Consider the following 17,816-nt stretch of genomic DNA (forward strand, 5'->3'; position numbering starts at 1 on the left):
TGAATGCGACCTAGTATTTTGCAATTTAATCTCACAGAACATTGAACTACGGGTAAGTGAACTATCCTATAGTTAGAAAATCGTTCTTCCACTATCACTTCTACATAAATTCCATTTTCACCATATATCCGTACTTATTTTTAAAAAGAAATCTCTTTCTGGTTTCTTTGTGTAATTTTGTTGTTCTTGCTATTGTTGAATCCCACTTGTATTTTTCTATAATTTTCTTCCTTTTTTTGGAGAGGGTAATTCATTTCATTACTTCTTGATTGCTGAATTTGTTTACTTTTTTGTTTGTTTGTTTGTTTTGTCGTCTGGGATGTTTGCAAAGAAATAATCTACTTACATGGTTTGGTTGATTGGGGCACTTGTCTCTTATTGAACACCTTATTTATTAATGATTAGGCTTGGGTTTGCAAGGCATATATCATATTGGATCGTACCTTGGGTTTCTATGTTATTAGTAATACACTTTATTTCCTTCTGTATTTTTATGAGTACAGAACAATCTTGTGTTATTGAAATTTCTCCTTAATATATGAAGAGCTTTTTCCTGATCACTTGCTGAGTGCTGGAAATCACTTCCATTTGCTAATGGAATGGTTAAATTTAGATACCTTGTGTCTTTAAGTTTCCAACACGGATTTGTTTATTTATTTCTTGAATCTCTGGGGTCTTTTGATTGACTATTTTCTATGATCAGAAGTACTGGGCAATTTTCTTGTATTATTTCAAAGATTATTGTGTTCAAGGTTTTTGGGGGTTTTTTTGCTTGTCATGTTCTTCTAGGAAATCTACAAACCTTTATTTCCCTCTATGCATTTCTGTCTTGTAGATCAATGACATTTATTTGTATAGAAATTTTTTGCTTGTCCTTCATTTTGTGCATTGCATTCTCAATCAGTTGAACTTTCTTTTTTTGGTGAAATTTTCCACTGTAAAATAAAAATGTTTTCTATTCTCCCAATTATTTCTGTTTTCACAATTCTAATTTCCTGGCTGAGATCTGTGTTGATGGAGGGAGTTATCACAATGATAAAATTAAGTGACTTTAATATGTAGTGAATTCAATTTGAACTTTATCTGATGACTAGAAAATTCTCAATATCAGCAAGTCAGACTTTTATCATGAGATTAAAAATGCTTACCCTACCTATCTACCAGGATTGCTATTTGAAAAAAACATCCTGTAAACATTAAAATGATGTATAAATGTGAGTCATTATTATTACTATTATCTCTATGGGTGATCATGATGTAAAAGAACAGACCAAAGTGCTTCAACCCAGGTCTTTCAAATCTAAGTTCCAGTCTAGATTTTTTTCTCTTATATCACAATATGTATGAAATATTCATAACGGCTGTTGTAATCCCTAGCTGATTCATCTCTGATACTCTGCAGTCTCTATTTCCAAATCATCTTTCTCTACAGACAGACAGCCTTCCTTCCAGCTGGGTATATTTAGCTAGGGAGCTTAGAGAGTTTAGGAAACCTAAGGAAGAGTGAACATACATACAAGGAAGCTGAGTGAAGCCCAGTGGCAATCATGAGGATGAGGGAGGCTTGCTGAGACTATTATAGGTGTGAAAGCATTAGAAAACTCCCTTTAGTTCAACTGAAAATATTAAGAAATAAATACTTCTCCAGCCTAAAATTCTTTCCAGATGAGCTGAATTAAAGGAAACTTTATCTGTTTATAATTGAATCTCTTAAAAAAATGTTCTTCACAAAAATCCTTGCTCCCCTTTATGTTAGGAGTGTGTAAAGGATAAGAATGAAAGTGAAGACCCCAAAGAATAGCTTAATGGGGCAACTAAGCTTACATCAAGAAATATTTCCATGTCTAATTAAGATCCTTGCATTTTCTTAGTAAAGTAAGTAGTAAAATCCTTACCTTTCCCTTAGTAAAAATGAAAATGTAAAAACTTTTTTTTCTATCCAAGAGAATGGAGTCCCTATAACCAAGTTACAAATTTCAGGATTAGAATAATGAGCAACCCTAGAGAAGTACTTTTTTTAAATTTCCCAAATTGATTAAACATAGGTGGCAAACAATACAAATGGATTTTCTTCCTCCTAATTTAGAAAAAGCAAAAATTAATATTATCTGTGTAATATTATTTTTAAAATTTATTTTGCTGAGCTATTTATAGTTACAAAATGTTTGAGAAAATGCAAGAAAAATGTTTTTTATGCTTTGTTTTGTTTCTTTGTTTGCTTTAGCAACCTAAAGCCTTAGTAGAAGTCTAGTAAAAGTTATAGACCCTTCTTGAAATGATGAACAAAATTTAAATGAACAAAATAAAATGCATAGTGTTCCAAAGGAAATCAATTATGTTGATATACAGTTATCAAATACATGTGTGTATCTACACACATACATCAATGTATGCATTTCCATATATGTTTATGTACATGTGGGGAAGGGCGAGAAGAAAGAAGATGAACAAGAAGAGAAGAACAAGAAGAAGAAAGAGGGAGAGAAAGCCAGATCAAAACCAGAATTCTTGTGTTCTCAAACAGCGTCTCAAAGCAGATCAGCCTCATCATTGTCTAAAGGAGTTGTAAAGTTCCAGATCACTCCAATAACAATGTAGGATGAAAAAGTATCATTCACAACTTAAGGCTGTCTTTCTGAAGTTCTTTAGAATCTTCTAAAGAGAATTGCCTGAATACTTGGCAAATTAGGGAATATCTTAATCAGATAATAAATGCAGTAATTATTACTTGATTGAAACTATTCCCTACTCTCAAACTGAAGTAAGGTTTGGCAAAGTCAATATATAGGTCCAACATTGGTCTTAGTCACAAAATAAGCGGGTGGCCCTAGGTAGTGGGACATCATAAATGTAACCAGTCCTTACTTATAAACCTAATTGAACAATATCTATTTTCTAAGTATGTGTGGCCACTGCAGCAGCTTTTAGCTATCATGAAAAAATGTCATTCAGAAAAATGTTATTGGCTGGATTAAAGTAACAAAATCAAATTACAAGTCAGCCATTGGTACTTGTCTATTTAGGAGATGTCAAGTTCTTTGTTGGAAGCCCTCCAATTCTGCTTGCAAAAACATTTTCCTCTCTAAGATAACATCTATTTATTCTAGATAGATCTCATATGTACCATGATGTTTTTCATGTTTTTCTCCTCCACAGAATGTGAGCTCCTTGAGAGTAGGGTCTGTTTTCATCTCTCCCTTGAACTTAGCAGAGTGTCTAGCCCATAGTAGGAGCTTAATAAACACTTGCTGACTAATTGAATGATTTTTATCTTTTTGGCTTTTTAAATTAAAAAAAAAGTCATTTACTTTGTTGCAGCTATAAATAGACTTTATTTGATTTAATGTAATAAAACATTTTCAAATGGAACACAACATTCATATTACTATACTTAATCTTTTAAATTATGAATATAATTATGTACAGTCACTCTATGAAGTCTGCAGTTAAGATATTGACACAGCTTTGTCTAGAAGATAAGTACCCATCTTCTCTTCATCTGGGATGCAGGTGCTTCTCTGATCCTGGTAAGAGGCAGAGCCAAAGCAAAATCATGCATGTCCAGTCTGGGGTCTCTGTTAGAAAGCCACAAAGTCTGAGGAGCGTATCGTCTCCTTTACTGTGGGGAAAACTGTCCACATGCTCACAGGGCTCTCCATCCATCACCTGGAGCTGAAGGCTTCCTCCCGTTGGCTCTGCCGTCTCAGAATTACCATCGTTCCTGTATCCTGTGTTTATTGAACCTCACAGTTTGACAAGTCAGATCCATGACAGGATCATTTCTGTCTGCAGCCTGCCTCAATTGTTGACTTTACATAAGACAGACTTGCATCACTCAATACACACCTTTGCTTTAAGATACAGACATCACAATGAATGAGCCTAATGGCCTTCTCAGAGGCTTCTAGCCAAGGCTCTAGGGCACTCTCCTTTTTCCATCAAATTCATTCACAAAGTTGAGCATGATGATGCTCAAAGGAAGCAGTTCTTCCCACTGAATATTCAGCAGCAGGCAGGCGACAAGCACGTCTGCCTTGAAGTGCAATCTGGTCACACTGGTCACAAAATGGCATCCGCCAGTTACTGGATCTGTGACATCAGAATAGGAAGCAATTCAAGGTTTGGAAACCTATTCTGTCTTTCTTCTTTTAATATCCCAGCACTTACAAGCATAATAAGTGCTTAATGAATGCTTGTTGCATGACAGATTGCTCCCAGTGCAGCCTTTTTTCCCTCTTGGGTTGCCACGAACCTTGGGAAATGAATTATCCCATTCCCTTAGCACCCTGAGGAAGAACTGTTTGCAAAGCAAAATCTATGGCCAGGCTTTCTGGCCCTTTCCAGCCTTAAATCCATTCATGAGTCCTATAGGAACAATAAGTAGATCAACACATAAAGTACTTTTATGGGAAAGACACAAGGGCCTCTGTAAAAAAAAGCCAAACTACTTGACAGGGGCTTTAAATAAACAATGCCCTGGAACTAGGTTTATATTAGCGGACTACAGTAGTTTTGTTTTCTAACACGGGCATGCAACATTTTCAACACAACGACTTACCAGTGTTTGCTTAAAAAATATCTATTTGTCCTACAACAAAATACAGCTTTTTTTCATCAATGATCCCTGAATATTCATAGTAATATCTTGCCTCAGAAGCATGGGGACTGTGAACTAGGACTTCCTTTCACTTATACAGACTTAGACAGATGTGAAGCACTAGAAACTGGGTTTCCATCTTCTACAGAATGCAGTTTTGTTAATGTGCTTATTGCTAAAACATGATCTTGCTGTCATACACAGACATTGATTTTTAGTTGTACACAATAGCATTGATTTACAAATGGAAAGCAAGCAAGAGAGAGTGATCATCCCTCTCCAAATCAGCACATGTCATACAATGGATCATCCACGTTGACGTCACATTTGAATGGTTCCTCCCACAGGAGAAGCTGTATTTTGAAAGCCAGAAACTTCTTCATTAAGAGTGAGTCACCTCTTTCACTCCTTGTTGATTTCAGACTCCATCATGAATCATGACTTTTTTTCCGACTGTAGTCAGAGTTTTGTCTATTTAAAAAAAAAAAGGAAAGAGACAAGAAAATAATTTAGCAGAACCATAAATCTGATTTTTCATTTCTTGATGGATGGATTTAATTCTTATAGAATCAAAGCAGTTGAATCAATTGAGGCTTCTAAAGGTATAAGAAGTGCTTCTGAGAGGGAAAACGTGTGCCCTATTTCGTCTTTTTTCTGATTTTTTTAAGCAACCAAGCACTCAGCATATTTATGAAGCAGCCCTGAATAACAATCTAGAAATTCACTTTTGTGATCTGTAGCAAAAAAAGGAAAAGAAAAACATTTAAAATTGACTACAAAATGGAATGGTATTTACCTTGTTTGAAATGAAAAATGATGAATAATAACAAGCTTGGCACAAAAAGGAAACATTTTGTAGCAGCAGAAAGAATACAGAATTTGGACTTTTAGGACCCAGCTTTTCAATTTAGTAAAACCTCTCTGCAACTCATAGGATCGTTGATTTAGAGTTGGAAAGGATTTCAGTCCAACCTTGTTTTATATATGAGAAAACTGAATCTCAGAGAAGTTATGTCCATCTTCCTTCTCAGTAAATAAGCATTTATTAAGACCTACTGTATTCCAGTCACTATGCTAAGTGCTGAGGGAAAAAAAAAGCCAAGACAATCTCTGTTCTCAAGCAGGTCATAATTCATGACGAAGCCAGTTTAGCCAGCTATTATTTGTCATTGAATTCCAAAACTCAGAGGCAGTGTGACCTAATGGGTAGAAGGCCAGCTTCAAAGCCAGAAAGATCAGGAGAAGTCCAGCTCTTGAATCATACTAGCTTCATGACTCTGGGCAATTCACTTAGTCTTTCAGTGTTCTAAACAACTCCCTAAAATCAAAAGGTGTAGAAAATACATTATTTGGATTGCTAAAGGAAATTCCCCTATCTGGGGAGTTCACTAAACCAGTGAAATCCAAGTTTAACTCTCTCCCTAGCTCTAAAACTAGCTAGCATCAACACAGAATAGTATGTAATAAATATTTGCTGAGTTAATGCTAAGTGGAAAGAAATAATGTTTCCCCAAATGCCTCCATTCTTACTTCATCTTTTTGTTATTGTTGTTGCTGTCATTATTGTTTTTAGAGGAAAAAATGTATCATGAAAGCCTAATTTTCTGGAACTAAGTCACACATTCTACCAACGATTCCAATAACCACCACTAAAAATAGCTAAAAATAGCTACCAAGAGTGACGTTTGGTAGACTCAGGAAATTTAAAACTTAAAATAAATATTTATAAGTTCTGGATTAGAAGGCACGGGACCTAGGAAGAGGGCCTAGATCTGTAATTTCAGAGAAGCTACGCTGCTTAAATACTTACTGGATCTTGGAGTCCCTGAGTAACAGCTTGGAAATGGGGTCTGGAAATAGACAACTGCAATAGTTCTTAGTAGGATGAACAGACCTTTTTCACCTACCTCCAAAACACATTTTTAACAACCAAAATTAAGTATATAGAGAATAGTTTTTCCTCCCTGATTTATTATCAGAAATATGACTGCTATGAAACCTTGGACATTTGTTGGAATAGAAAAGATGCCCCATATAAACACAAGAAGTATTCAGAGCTCTCTGTGCCCAAGATGATGCCCTGCTAAGCTTCTTTAAAATAGAAGAGCTCCATTATTCTTATTCATTCAAATACACTATGGAAGCCAAAAGTAGTGTGAGTTCATTTTTTTCCTCAGATTTGTTCCTTCCTTTTTTTCATTCTCACTTCCCTCAATATAAATTTCATCTTGCATAACCTCAGAATTCACAAGCTCACAGACACATTTAAAACCTCAGAAACACAAGTTTTCAAGATAGAAGAAAACTGAGAAATCACAAAGTACATTTTATTGAAGAGGAAATTCAGACCCAAAGGGGCAACGTAATTTACTCAGGATGACGCATGTAGCAGAACCACATATTTGAATGCAGTTCCTCTGATTCCAAATATAGTGAGTACTCTTTTCTCTACACCATAATGTCAATTTGGGTCTAGATAATTATGATGACCTTAGTACTATCTATCTCTCCTCCTTCCAACAGGCCTTGTATACAACAACCAGATTAATCTTCCTAAAATACTCCTCACTATATTATTCCTCTGTTCACAATTCTCCAATAATTTCCTACTGCCTACAGAACAAAGTCCAAACTCCTTACCTTGATACTCAAGATTTTCATTATCTGGGTTCCAAACAATGTTTGTATTCACATTGCTCATTGTTCTCCACTCTCTGAGGTTCTTCCATTGAGGCTATTCTCAAAAATTAAGCCTTGGCCATTTCCATCTCTTTACATGAAAAGATCATGCCTTTCTTCTAGCTAGAGTGTCTTCCCCTTTCCTGTCTATCCAAATGCCACCCAATTCTCAAAGCCCAGCTCAAGCCACACAATCTTCCATGAAGCCTTTAGCCTTTTGTCTTCTGAATTCTTATTGCATTCACAAATCTATTCACAAAAATCTATACATCATTTAGCTTTTTTTTGTCTTTTACCTTGATTTAAAGTGTAATTTAAGTGTTTTTCTCGGTGCCTCATATAGACAGAGACTGCAAACTTCTTGAAGGGAAGTATTACTTATGCACATAAATTTCTTGAACAAATTTTTTTTTTCCCTCAACAAGGCTAACCTTAAAAATTGCTGATAGACAGATTGATAGATAGATAGATAGATAGATAGACAGACAGACACAAAATCAGAAAGACAGATAGATATACAGAGATAGAGACAGACACTAACACAGGAAGCTAGATAGATAGATAGATAGATAGATAGATAATCTAATGCTGCTGTTTTTTCATCTTCCATGGCAACACATTTTTTTTAAAGATGATAGATATTTTAGATTAATGATCCTGAAGTAACTTTCAACAACATGAAATATAAAATGTAAACAAGGGAGAATTAGGAGAATATGTATCCAAGAAAAAGCAAGCATTCCTGCTTTGTTAAGGAATAACCTACATGATTCTTTAACAACCCTAAAAATTCTCTTCCTTGACAAGTCAAAATGACAAATTCTGCAAGACTTCTTTAATTTGCTATCCTATCTATGAATTTTATAAACTTAAAATTATGTTAATTTTATGTTTAAGAAAAATCAAAATTTGTAAAGAATACTGTCTCAAACTTTGTCAAGCAGAAATTATTAAATATCTTCAATGACACTTAAAAGTGGTTATCCTATACTTTGAAAATATAAAGTGCAAATTAATGCAATTGAATTGCCTCAAATTATGCCTGCTTTCACAAAATACAATGCAGGGAGACTTCCTCACATTACAATTAGATGCTATTGCTCTTTAAAGTGAATACATCTCCAAAAGACAAATGTATCCAAAAATATTATGTTATTGGGCACAAAGTTTTCTCCTCATCCCACTTCTAATTCATTTTGTATATTTTCCTAACAACAAATAACAAAGAAAAAGTAATTAATAAGTAGAACAACACTGTTGGACACTATAAGGAGCCACCACAGAGTTTGATATAAAAAGTCATTTCTAGGGTGATTCTCTATGTGGAGATATCTATACTAGTCACACTAACCCATGAATCACTTAGGAGTCTTTCTTCCTGGAATCATAAATAGCTGAAATCAAACCAGGTTTGAAGTACTTTTTAGCTGGATTAACTCTGGGCAAGTCACTTCATTCCTATTACCTCAGTTTCCTTATCTGAAGAATGGGGATTTATAATAGCACCTATCTTGCAGCATTGCTGTAAGGATCAAACAAAATGATTTTTGTAAAATACAGTGCCTAGCAGATCGTAAGTGCTATATAAATGCATTTTTCCTTTCCTCCTTTGCCTTCCAGGATAGTGTCAGGGTCCAGAGTCAGTCCCTGAGTTTGTGACAGATATAACAACCCTAACCCTAATTAAGCCTTCTTTTCGTTGAATTCACATTCAAATCCACACTTTGGACCTCTATTTTAGAAAGATAATGTAATTTGCAATGTAGTTGTTTGTATACGACTTATCTTCCCAGCTAGATTATCAAGAACTACATCTAGAGCTCCCCAAGTTCCCTCCACCAGCATTATGCTTTTACAAAGCAAGTGCTCAACATAAGTTTGTAGTACTGCATTTGTTGAACAAGCATTAGTAAGAACTAAGTCCTGTTTATGGAGATTGTCTCCCTTAATCCCAAAAAGATTCTAGATAAGGGAAACATAAAGCCATGTCATTGAGTTCAAGCCAGACCAATTAGAAGTGTTAATATATAGCAAAATGATACAATATTGGCATTAACCTGGATTCCCTTTGGCATGTCAGTATTCACATGCTGAAAATGCCCTTTAAATTAGTGCCTAAGATACTGAAACTGTTCTCGATCCTAGGTATGGGCTCCTTGATCTCATGAACCATTAACAATTGCTAACTTCATTAGCACTTGAGCCAGACCAAGAGATATGAATTGGAATATGTATTCCTTCCTACAACAAGAAGAGTTTACTGTTATTAGAACTTGAGGACAGGGTCTAAAATATGAATTGATAAATTAATAATTCAACATATTAACTGATAAATAGAATTACATAATATTCATAACTATCAATACAAAATATAAACATAAATATTTATATATTTATCCATTAATATCTCATAGCCTCCTACTCAGTGCAACAATATCAGCTACTACATTCTTGACAGTTATTACCTGCTAAAACACAGCTTACAGCTCTTACCTAGCAAATCAAACTATTCCTTTTTTTTAGCAGCTATAATAGTTATAAAAATTTTTCTTTACCTATGGAGTTGAAAATCCTATCACATTTATATTATATTTTCATTGCCACCTTTCTTTTTTTCTATTTAAATTTGATTTTTCAATTTTAAATAGCACTGGTATTTCCCAATCAATCACTAACTCCCCTCCACCCCCATTGTCACTCAAACTTTCTGCCATTTTTTCTTGAATAAGAAAGTAGAATATGGAGGTGATGGGAGGAGGAAGAAAAAAATGGACCAAAAGCTTACTAAACCCTGTCTACCATTTCTCACTGGGAGGTATAATACTAGGGAATTGTCCACTTCCCTTTTCAACTCTGCAGTTAATTATAGCAATAAGGGTCAGAGAAGCCTCTTGTTCTGCTGCTCTAAAGCCATAGGACCCTAAGTCCTAGGCAAGCAAGGCAGGGGTTCTAAGATATAGTTTTTCCCCTCCTTACCTTCCACCTCCCCAGGCTCAGAAACTTCTTGGGCTCCTTTAGGTTACAGCTGCTGGACTGCCATGGGGGCAAGGAAGGAGTAAAGGAAGGGGTAATAATAAAAAACTGAGGCAGTGAGTTCTAGATTTGTGCTCCAAGACTGCTTATTTTTACCCTTGGAAAATTGTTCCTGTCTCCTTTGAAGCTGATAGAAAGAGGGCAAGGGATAATCCTGAAATACTGCTTAGTAGAAAAAAAGGCAGAAAAAAAGGTGAGCAGAAGAGAACTATGGAAGAAAAGGAAGGATGTCAGCTGCAAGGACTTGCCTGTTTAACCTGATAATTTTCAGAAGCAGAGATGCAAGTTCCCATAATGCAGTCTGTTCTGAATGTCTGATTCTGGGCATGTTCTCTGACCAGTTTGAGAAAATCTCATTAATTTGCTTTCCACTAATTGGGAATTAGTAGTGCTCCAGATGTAGGGCTAGGCTGAAGATTCCTTTTGTGCTGTGAAAGATTTACTAAGCAGAATAATCATGTAATCAAAATTGCAAGGGAAATGCTAACCTTCTTAAGGATTTGGGGATGTTTTAAACACAAATCTGCATATTTTTACTTCATTTCAATTTTGCTTTTCCTCTCAGCTACTCATTACTTGTGATATCACTAAAAGACCTCTGGACTTGAAGACCTGGATTTGAATCCCAAATCTGACACTGGTAACAGGACCTGAGCAGGTCAATTCACTTCTTTGAGATTCAATTTTCCTATCTGTAAATTGGAAAAAAATAAGATTATCCTGGCTAGCTTCTCAAAGATGTGAATTTATAAGAAAGAGCATTCTGGCACTGTGAGCCACTGACTACCCTGTTTCCCACCACAATTATTCCAACCCTCTTCACTGTATTCAAACTCTAATCCTGCTCTCTCCTCTCACAAGGCTCAGTGGGTGGCCTTATCTGCTCCTGTCATGCACAAAGCAGTAACGTTGACTAGTTCATCCATTCCTGTAGTCATTTTCTCCTATCTCTATTAATATATGGAAAAAGCAGCATGATGTCATGGAAAGAATTGAGGCACTAGAGTTAGGTATTCCAATAACTGTACAAAGTTTACCTCTCTTGATCTCAGATTTGGGCTGGGCTGGATAATTTCTAAAATCTTTCCTAGTTCTAACAAATTGTAATTATTTACCCTCTTCCCCCTTCTTGCCACTGTCATAGGAAGAAGTCACCCTCACAATTAAAAGTATTTTTTTCTACCTGTCTTCTTGACCCAAGTCTTTCTGACATTATGTCAGACATTCAGTCTTTCTGACATCAGTGACCTCCTAACCTCTGCTTTCTATCATACTCAGGCCTTCCAATCTTGGAGGAAAGAACAAATGACCCTCAGCAAGTGATGTAACCCCATTTTGCCTCAGTTCCTTATCTGAAAAACAGTGACCTGCTAGAGAGAGAAGGAAACAACAAATCATTTCAGTATCTTTGCCAAAAAACATCAGCTGGGGTCGCAAAGAGTCAGACATGATTGAATAACATTTCTAAATGTCTAACGGACATTTGCACACAGATGACTTCATTATCAACATGTCTAAAATGAAGTAATTACCTTCTTTCCTAAACCAGCTTTCCTTTCCATTTTCCTCACACCAATTAGTGCTTGCTATTCTAGAGTTAAAGTCTTGGAGTTACCTTGTATTCCTTTTTTTCTCTATTTTTCTCCATCAGCCACTAACTTCTATTATTCCTCTTTCACAGTCTCTCTTATTCACCATTTCCCAACTCATTTCTCAAGTTACCACCCTAGTCTAGGACTCTCTTTCACACCTAACATTAAGACAGGTTTCCCTGTCTTCAGACTTTCCCCCTTTTCAAATAATCTTCTACTTCTAGGTTAATCATCAGGGGGAAAAAATGTTCATTGTATTCTCTGATTAGAATCCTATAATGGCCAAATCCCTGAATCTAATCTTAAAATCCAATCTGGCCTCATCCTAATGAGCCAATTTAATATTTTGCTTTCCCTTGGGGCAAACCTTTCCCTAGTCCTAGCTACTTGATAGTTACCACTGAATCAAATGCCCTATTGAATCACTATTTTCATGATTTTGTTAATGCTACTCATGCCTCCTAAAATACTCTTATAGCAAACAAATTAAAACTTGTCCTTTCAGATCCAATAAAAATACCATTTCTTCCATGAAGCCCTCCAGTCTTCTCCAACTGTGAACTTTACCTCTAAATCCCAAACCATTTCATCTCTAGCACACAACTAAATTTATTATATGCTGTTTCCTTCCTTAATTATCTATCTGGTATTCTCCCAACTAGAGAGAATAAATTTCTTGTTGCCAGGGATTATTTTATTTCTGGTATATCTTTACATAGTATATATTCAATACCTGCTGACTGATCACAAGAGTTAATGAGCATTCACAAATTATTCTAATTTATTTTTAAATCTGGTGTTAAAAAAATGTCTGCTCTTCTTGTCATGTTGGCTAGAATTATTATGTGTCATTGAAAAAGTAAAAACTGTATTTCCTTTAAAAAAATTTCATGAGTCAGACTTTTCACTGCCTCAATTCACTTGAATTAGTAGAGCTTTATTCTCAATAGTTAGCTTTTTTCTTCATTTTTTGATATAACATTCAAAGTATATATTAACTTACATTTCTGGACATAGTCAATGAAGCAATTTGTTTTAGCTTGACCATACATATGTTATATGCATTTATTTTTCTTTTTTTTAAAATAAGAGTAGGAGGAAAATGAATTTTGAAGGCAATTGGGGTTAAGTGACTTGAACAGGGTCACATAGGCAGTAAATATCTAAGTCCAGATTTGAATTTAAGTCTTCCTGATTTGAGGGCCAAAGCTTTATCCACTAGACTACTTAGCTGCCCCAGTGTATATATGTGTGTGTGTGTGTGTGTGTGTGTGTGTGTATACACATAATATATATATACACACATAGACATATGTATATATATTTTCAGAATACATATTAACTACTTCCACTTATAAAAGGAGTAACGGGGGATGATCCTACCAATAGGGAACATAAATAATTCACTTTCTGGCTTACAGTTCTTGAAGGTCAGTACAGATTGATCCAAAAACTCTTAAAGAAACCCTGTACCTCCCTACTTCATGGAAAATTTGGGCTGTGAAAGATAAAGTTTTGGTTATATTTAACAAAATCCAAAGTTGAATGGCAACTAAAGCTTGAAGCATCATCTCTGGGTCACATGGTGATATAGGAAAACATTCATCAAAATTCCTGGTATTATTCCTCTAAATAGGAACTTTACTCTTGGTTTATCAGCTCTGCTGCAAGCTATTAGAAAATTAAACTGCTTCTTTCTGTAACACATGATATCCTAAAGCTACAGACCAGAATGAGAATTAGAGATTGTCTAACTCATCTTTCAGTTTTCAAATTAGGAAACCAAGATTCAGAAAATTTAGATGATTTATTCCCAGAGTTAGGGTTAGGTTAAGTTGCAGAATCAGGATCTGAATCCAAGTCTAGCACTCTTTTCTCTGCTTCACAAATTTACCCAATCTCCTTAAACTAATTTGGTCTTTGAAGATATGTTGACCAAAATGGGAAGGGAAGGGGTGGATGAGATCTGAAGCACTTAGAAGATAATAAACATGTGGTTTTGGAAACATAAAAGGACACAAACAATGTAAAAAATGATAAATGACCTTACAGCACAAATTCAGGTCTCTCAGCCAGCTTCAGAGCTTCATGCATCCCCGCAGCTGAAAGTTTCCGGTTGATGTTCCTGTATCGACACTGGAGCAGGTTGCGATAGGTGGTCCTCAGGTCTCGATTGAAGAAGGCATATATAAAAGGGTTAATGAGGGAGTTTGCATAACCTAGCCACAGGAATGTTCTCTCCATCCACAATGGGATGCAGCTACAGGAAGTCCCACAGATAAATGGCCTTGCTGTCGAGAGGATGAAGAATGGGAGCCAACATATAGTAAAGGCCCCGACAATAATCCCAAGAGTGGTGGCTGCTTTCTGCTCCCTCTTAAAGATGGAGATATTTTTCCTCTCCTGTTTAAGGAGTCTGGAAAAATTGGCACATTCTTCAGGATCTTTGTGGAGCTTCACCATGCCATTGACTGAAATGACACCTTCATTATTTTCTTCAACCCGAGGGAAGCCAGTAAATTTATGTTTAGCAGCACTTCGCTTAGCAGCCTTGTAAATCTGGTAGTACATGAAAAGCATCACAGACATGGGGATGTAAAATGCAACTGCAGTGGAGTAAATTGTGTAGCCAAAATCCTGGCTGATTAAGCAAACTTTATCATCATTGACATTCTGGGCCCAGCCAAAGAGAGGAGGTAAAGTGATCGAGGCAGACAGGAGCCACACGGAAAGGATCATTTTGGCCATACATTTGCCATTTTGTCTCACGGGGTACGTCAGAGGTCTTGTTATCCCAAGGTACCTGAAAAAAAAAATGCAGAGTTACTATGTAAACGAATAACTACAAAATAGAGGAATAAACATTTCCCATTTCACATCATTTATAGGATTCATACTTAATCAAACAAAATCAGCTGGGATCAAGAGTTTTCCCTTCATAGGTCAGTTTCTCTTTATATATTTTTGTCATTCAGTTATTTTCTGTTTGTCCAATTTTGCATGACCCCCTTTGGAGTTTTCTTGGCAATGATACTGGTATGGTTTGCCATTTCTTTCTCCAGCTCATTTTACAGATGAGGAAATTGAAATAAACTGGGTTAAGTGACTTGCCCAGGATCATATAGCTATTGTCTAAGGTCAGTTTTGAACTCAAGTCTTTCTGATACTAGGTCCAGTATTCTATGCACTATGGTGCCACCTAGCCGTCCCCCTCTAGTGCAGAAGAGTCCAATAATGATTCTCTTTAAAACATTAGTTCTTATTGAATATATTTGCTTTATGGTTCACAGAAAGAGGTCTATAAAGTTGATCTATGGACACCAAGGTTTTCAAAATGATTGTATTAAACTTCTACTTATTTCTTCAGTAGCTATTTTGTCAACTGCAAGTAAATTCATTTTAATGTCTTCATGTTGAGAGTGAAATGAAAGCAACTTCTATATTAAATCACATCAAACTTTCAAAACAGAAGGAAATCATTTGGAACTTCAGAAGATTCAGATCACAATGTTTAAGTCACACATGACAGATTATGCCAAATGGAACCTCGGGTTGTCCTAAATTCTGAGGCTATCATCTCCAAAATATCACTTTTAAAAAAAAATCATCATCAACTCTGGATGCTATGTAAAACTTTTAAAAATCTCTGCCATCTCTATCCCTAGAGGCTTTACAAATTGCAAAAATAAAATACAAAAATCTTAGAAAATGAAAAAGAATAAATATATACAATAAGATGTCTTTGCCCAATTCAGTTCTTTTGTGGATGTCTTCATTTTTCTTTTCATTTTCCCCAGGATTTATTAGCATTAGATATGGTCATTTTTAGTAATGCCATAACTGCTTTGAGAGTGGGTTCATTATTAAGCTTCATTTTAATAAGGCAGGAGGAAAACACAGATAGCTTCTTAAAAACAGTTTAAATTCTCTAAGTTCACACGTAAGACTTTTGTTTGGAATCTGGAACATATCATACTATAAAAACTATGGTATAAAAAGTATTTAGATTCCCAAGTTGTAGCGTTCTTAACTTATTTTTGTGTCATGGGCTCCTTCCTTTCTCAGAATGTTTATGAATATATAAAACAATATACAAAAGATACCCAAGGAAACCAATTCTATTGGAAGCCAGTTATAATAATTTTTAAAAATTAACCTCATAGATCCCAGATTAAGAAACCCTAACATAACTGAAATAATCAACATTTCACATACCCACACACATACACACACACACACACACACACACACACACACACAGAGAAAATAGTGTTGTAATACTAGTAAACAAGATAGAAAAACCAATAAAACTGGATAAATGTTTTCCTTTATCTTGAAATCTATTACACCAGGAAAATAAGATTTAATTAAATTTAATTAGAGGAGGATGAGGAGATAGATGGAAGCTTACTAAAGTGGCAATTCTATAAGAAGCCTTCCAGAAACTTTCAAGGTTGATAGCCCTGGCTCTGTTATGTTTAATTTCAATTGAAACCTTAAAACTTTCCTTTTCTTTGATACAGATGCATCACTAGATCTCTTTTCATACTAGTCAGCTATACTTTGTGTCATTCTTAGCTTCTGAATGGAACAACAGAAAGAAATGAAAAGGAAGATTTTCCTGAAGTAATAATGACCAAGAAATAGAGAAGAAAGTAGAAGTTGGATGGGTATGTATGTGTGAAAAGAGATTATTGAAGGAGGAATTAACTTTAGTTATGAGAGCTAAAAGATGGGGGGGAAAGAGAGTGTGGCTAATGTAAGAACCTTCTGAGAGAAAGTAAAAATGGTACTGGAAATATGGCACAATAATCACTCACAGGCACAAACTCCAAACAATGCTATCAGCTGCCTAGGACAATTTGGTTAGTGGATCAATATAAGCAGTAAGTAGAAAAAAGCCGCAAGAAGTCCATTCTTCCCAGAATTAAGTTCAAATACAAGGACTTTAAATGGTTTCTTATTTCTTTGGTTCTCTTGCCTGAACGTGATTTAAAAAAATAATCTGGGAATATCTGAAATTATTAAATTTAGATGTTAAGTAGCTCCCTATACTATAGGCTCATAATATGCATAATACTCAAATGATAACATAGTTAACTACAATGAAACAACAATAAAATAAAACAGGGGAAAATATAGCATACATTTCCAAAAACATACAAACTCTTGTCCTTTCACTTCCAAAGTTCCTTGAAAAAAGATCAGAAAGATGGAAAGGAGTGGAGCTGGATGTTGAAACCTTCAGTGAAAATAAGCTTGGTATTCCAGATTGAAAACTCCTCTCATTAGTATTTGCTGCCCATCTGTCTGATTCTTAAGTCTCATATAGTTCCAATCTTAACTGACATCAGATATTATTCATCCTCCTGGTCATGAACACCCCTATACTGCCCCAAGTCGTCTTTCCCTCTTTATGGTCACAATTTTCAGAAGAGACCATCATTCTTCTTCTTCTTCTCAAGAAGTATCCCACTTGCATCACTAATCAGTGGAACAAGAAAGTTCAACAAATTTGGGGACAAGAACTATTTGAGGAGAGTGGGGGAGTCAATATAATGGATCACTACTTGATAAAATTCCTAGGAAACTAGTTTGGTAGAAATTAAATTTAGATCAACATCTCACTGGTACCATAATAATTTTCAGAAGGGACTTGCAGCTTAAATATAAAATGTCATATCAATAAACAAAGTAGATGAAGAGAAATACTCTTCACTACATTTCTGTATCAAATAATGATGGTAATAATGGATAATCTTTCTTTATTCCTGATCTTTCTATACTAGAAAGAATAGTAGAAAGTACTATTACTTACTATAGTAATAGTGCTATAATTATAATGTAAGGTAGCTAACCATGCTTATTCACAAAACAGATTTAGATCCTACTTTCAGAGACAATATTGGGGAAAG

At 35.3% G+C, this 17,816-nt stretch overlaps 1 protein-coding gene across 2 annotated transcripts in view; it reads right to left on the minus strand.

Annotated features, from left to right (window-relative positions):
- Positions 1-3,303: 3,303 nt before the first annotated feature.
- HTR7 (5-hydroxytryptamine receptor 7) overlaps positions 3,304-17,816 on the minus strand; it is an 82,857-nt gene continuing 68,344 nt past the window's right edge. Inside the window, exons 2-3 of one of the 2 annotated variants that reach the window (XM_051981621.1) lie at positions 13,952-14,704; positions 3,304-5,068 (exon numbers count right to left, since the gene is read on the minus strand). In XM_051981621.1, coding sequence (XP_051837581.1) covers positions 5,026-5,068; positions 13,952-14,704 — 796 coding nt within the window. In that variant the 3' untranslated portion in view covers positions 3,304-5,025. Of the gene's footprint in view, positions 5,069-13,946; positions 14,705-17,816 lie in introns of both variants that reach the window. The other variant, XM_051981622.1, reaches the window with a different exon arrangement.

The sequence above is a fragment of the Antechinus flavipes genome, chromosome 2 (assembly GCF_016432865.1).
Source record: "Antechinus flavipes isolate AdamAnt ecotype Samford, QLD, Australia chromosome 2, AdamAnt_v2, whole genome shotgun sequence".
Lineage (NCBI taxonomy): Eukaryota > Metazoa > Chordata > Mammalia > Dasyuromorphia > Dasyuridae > Antechinus > Antechinus flavipes.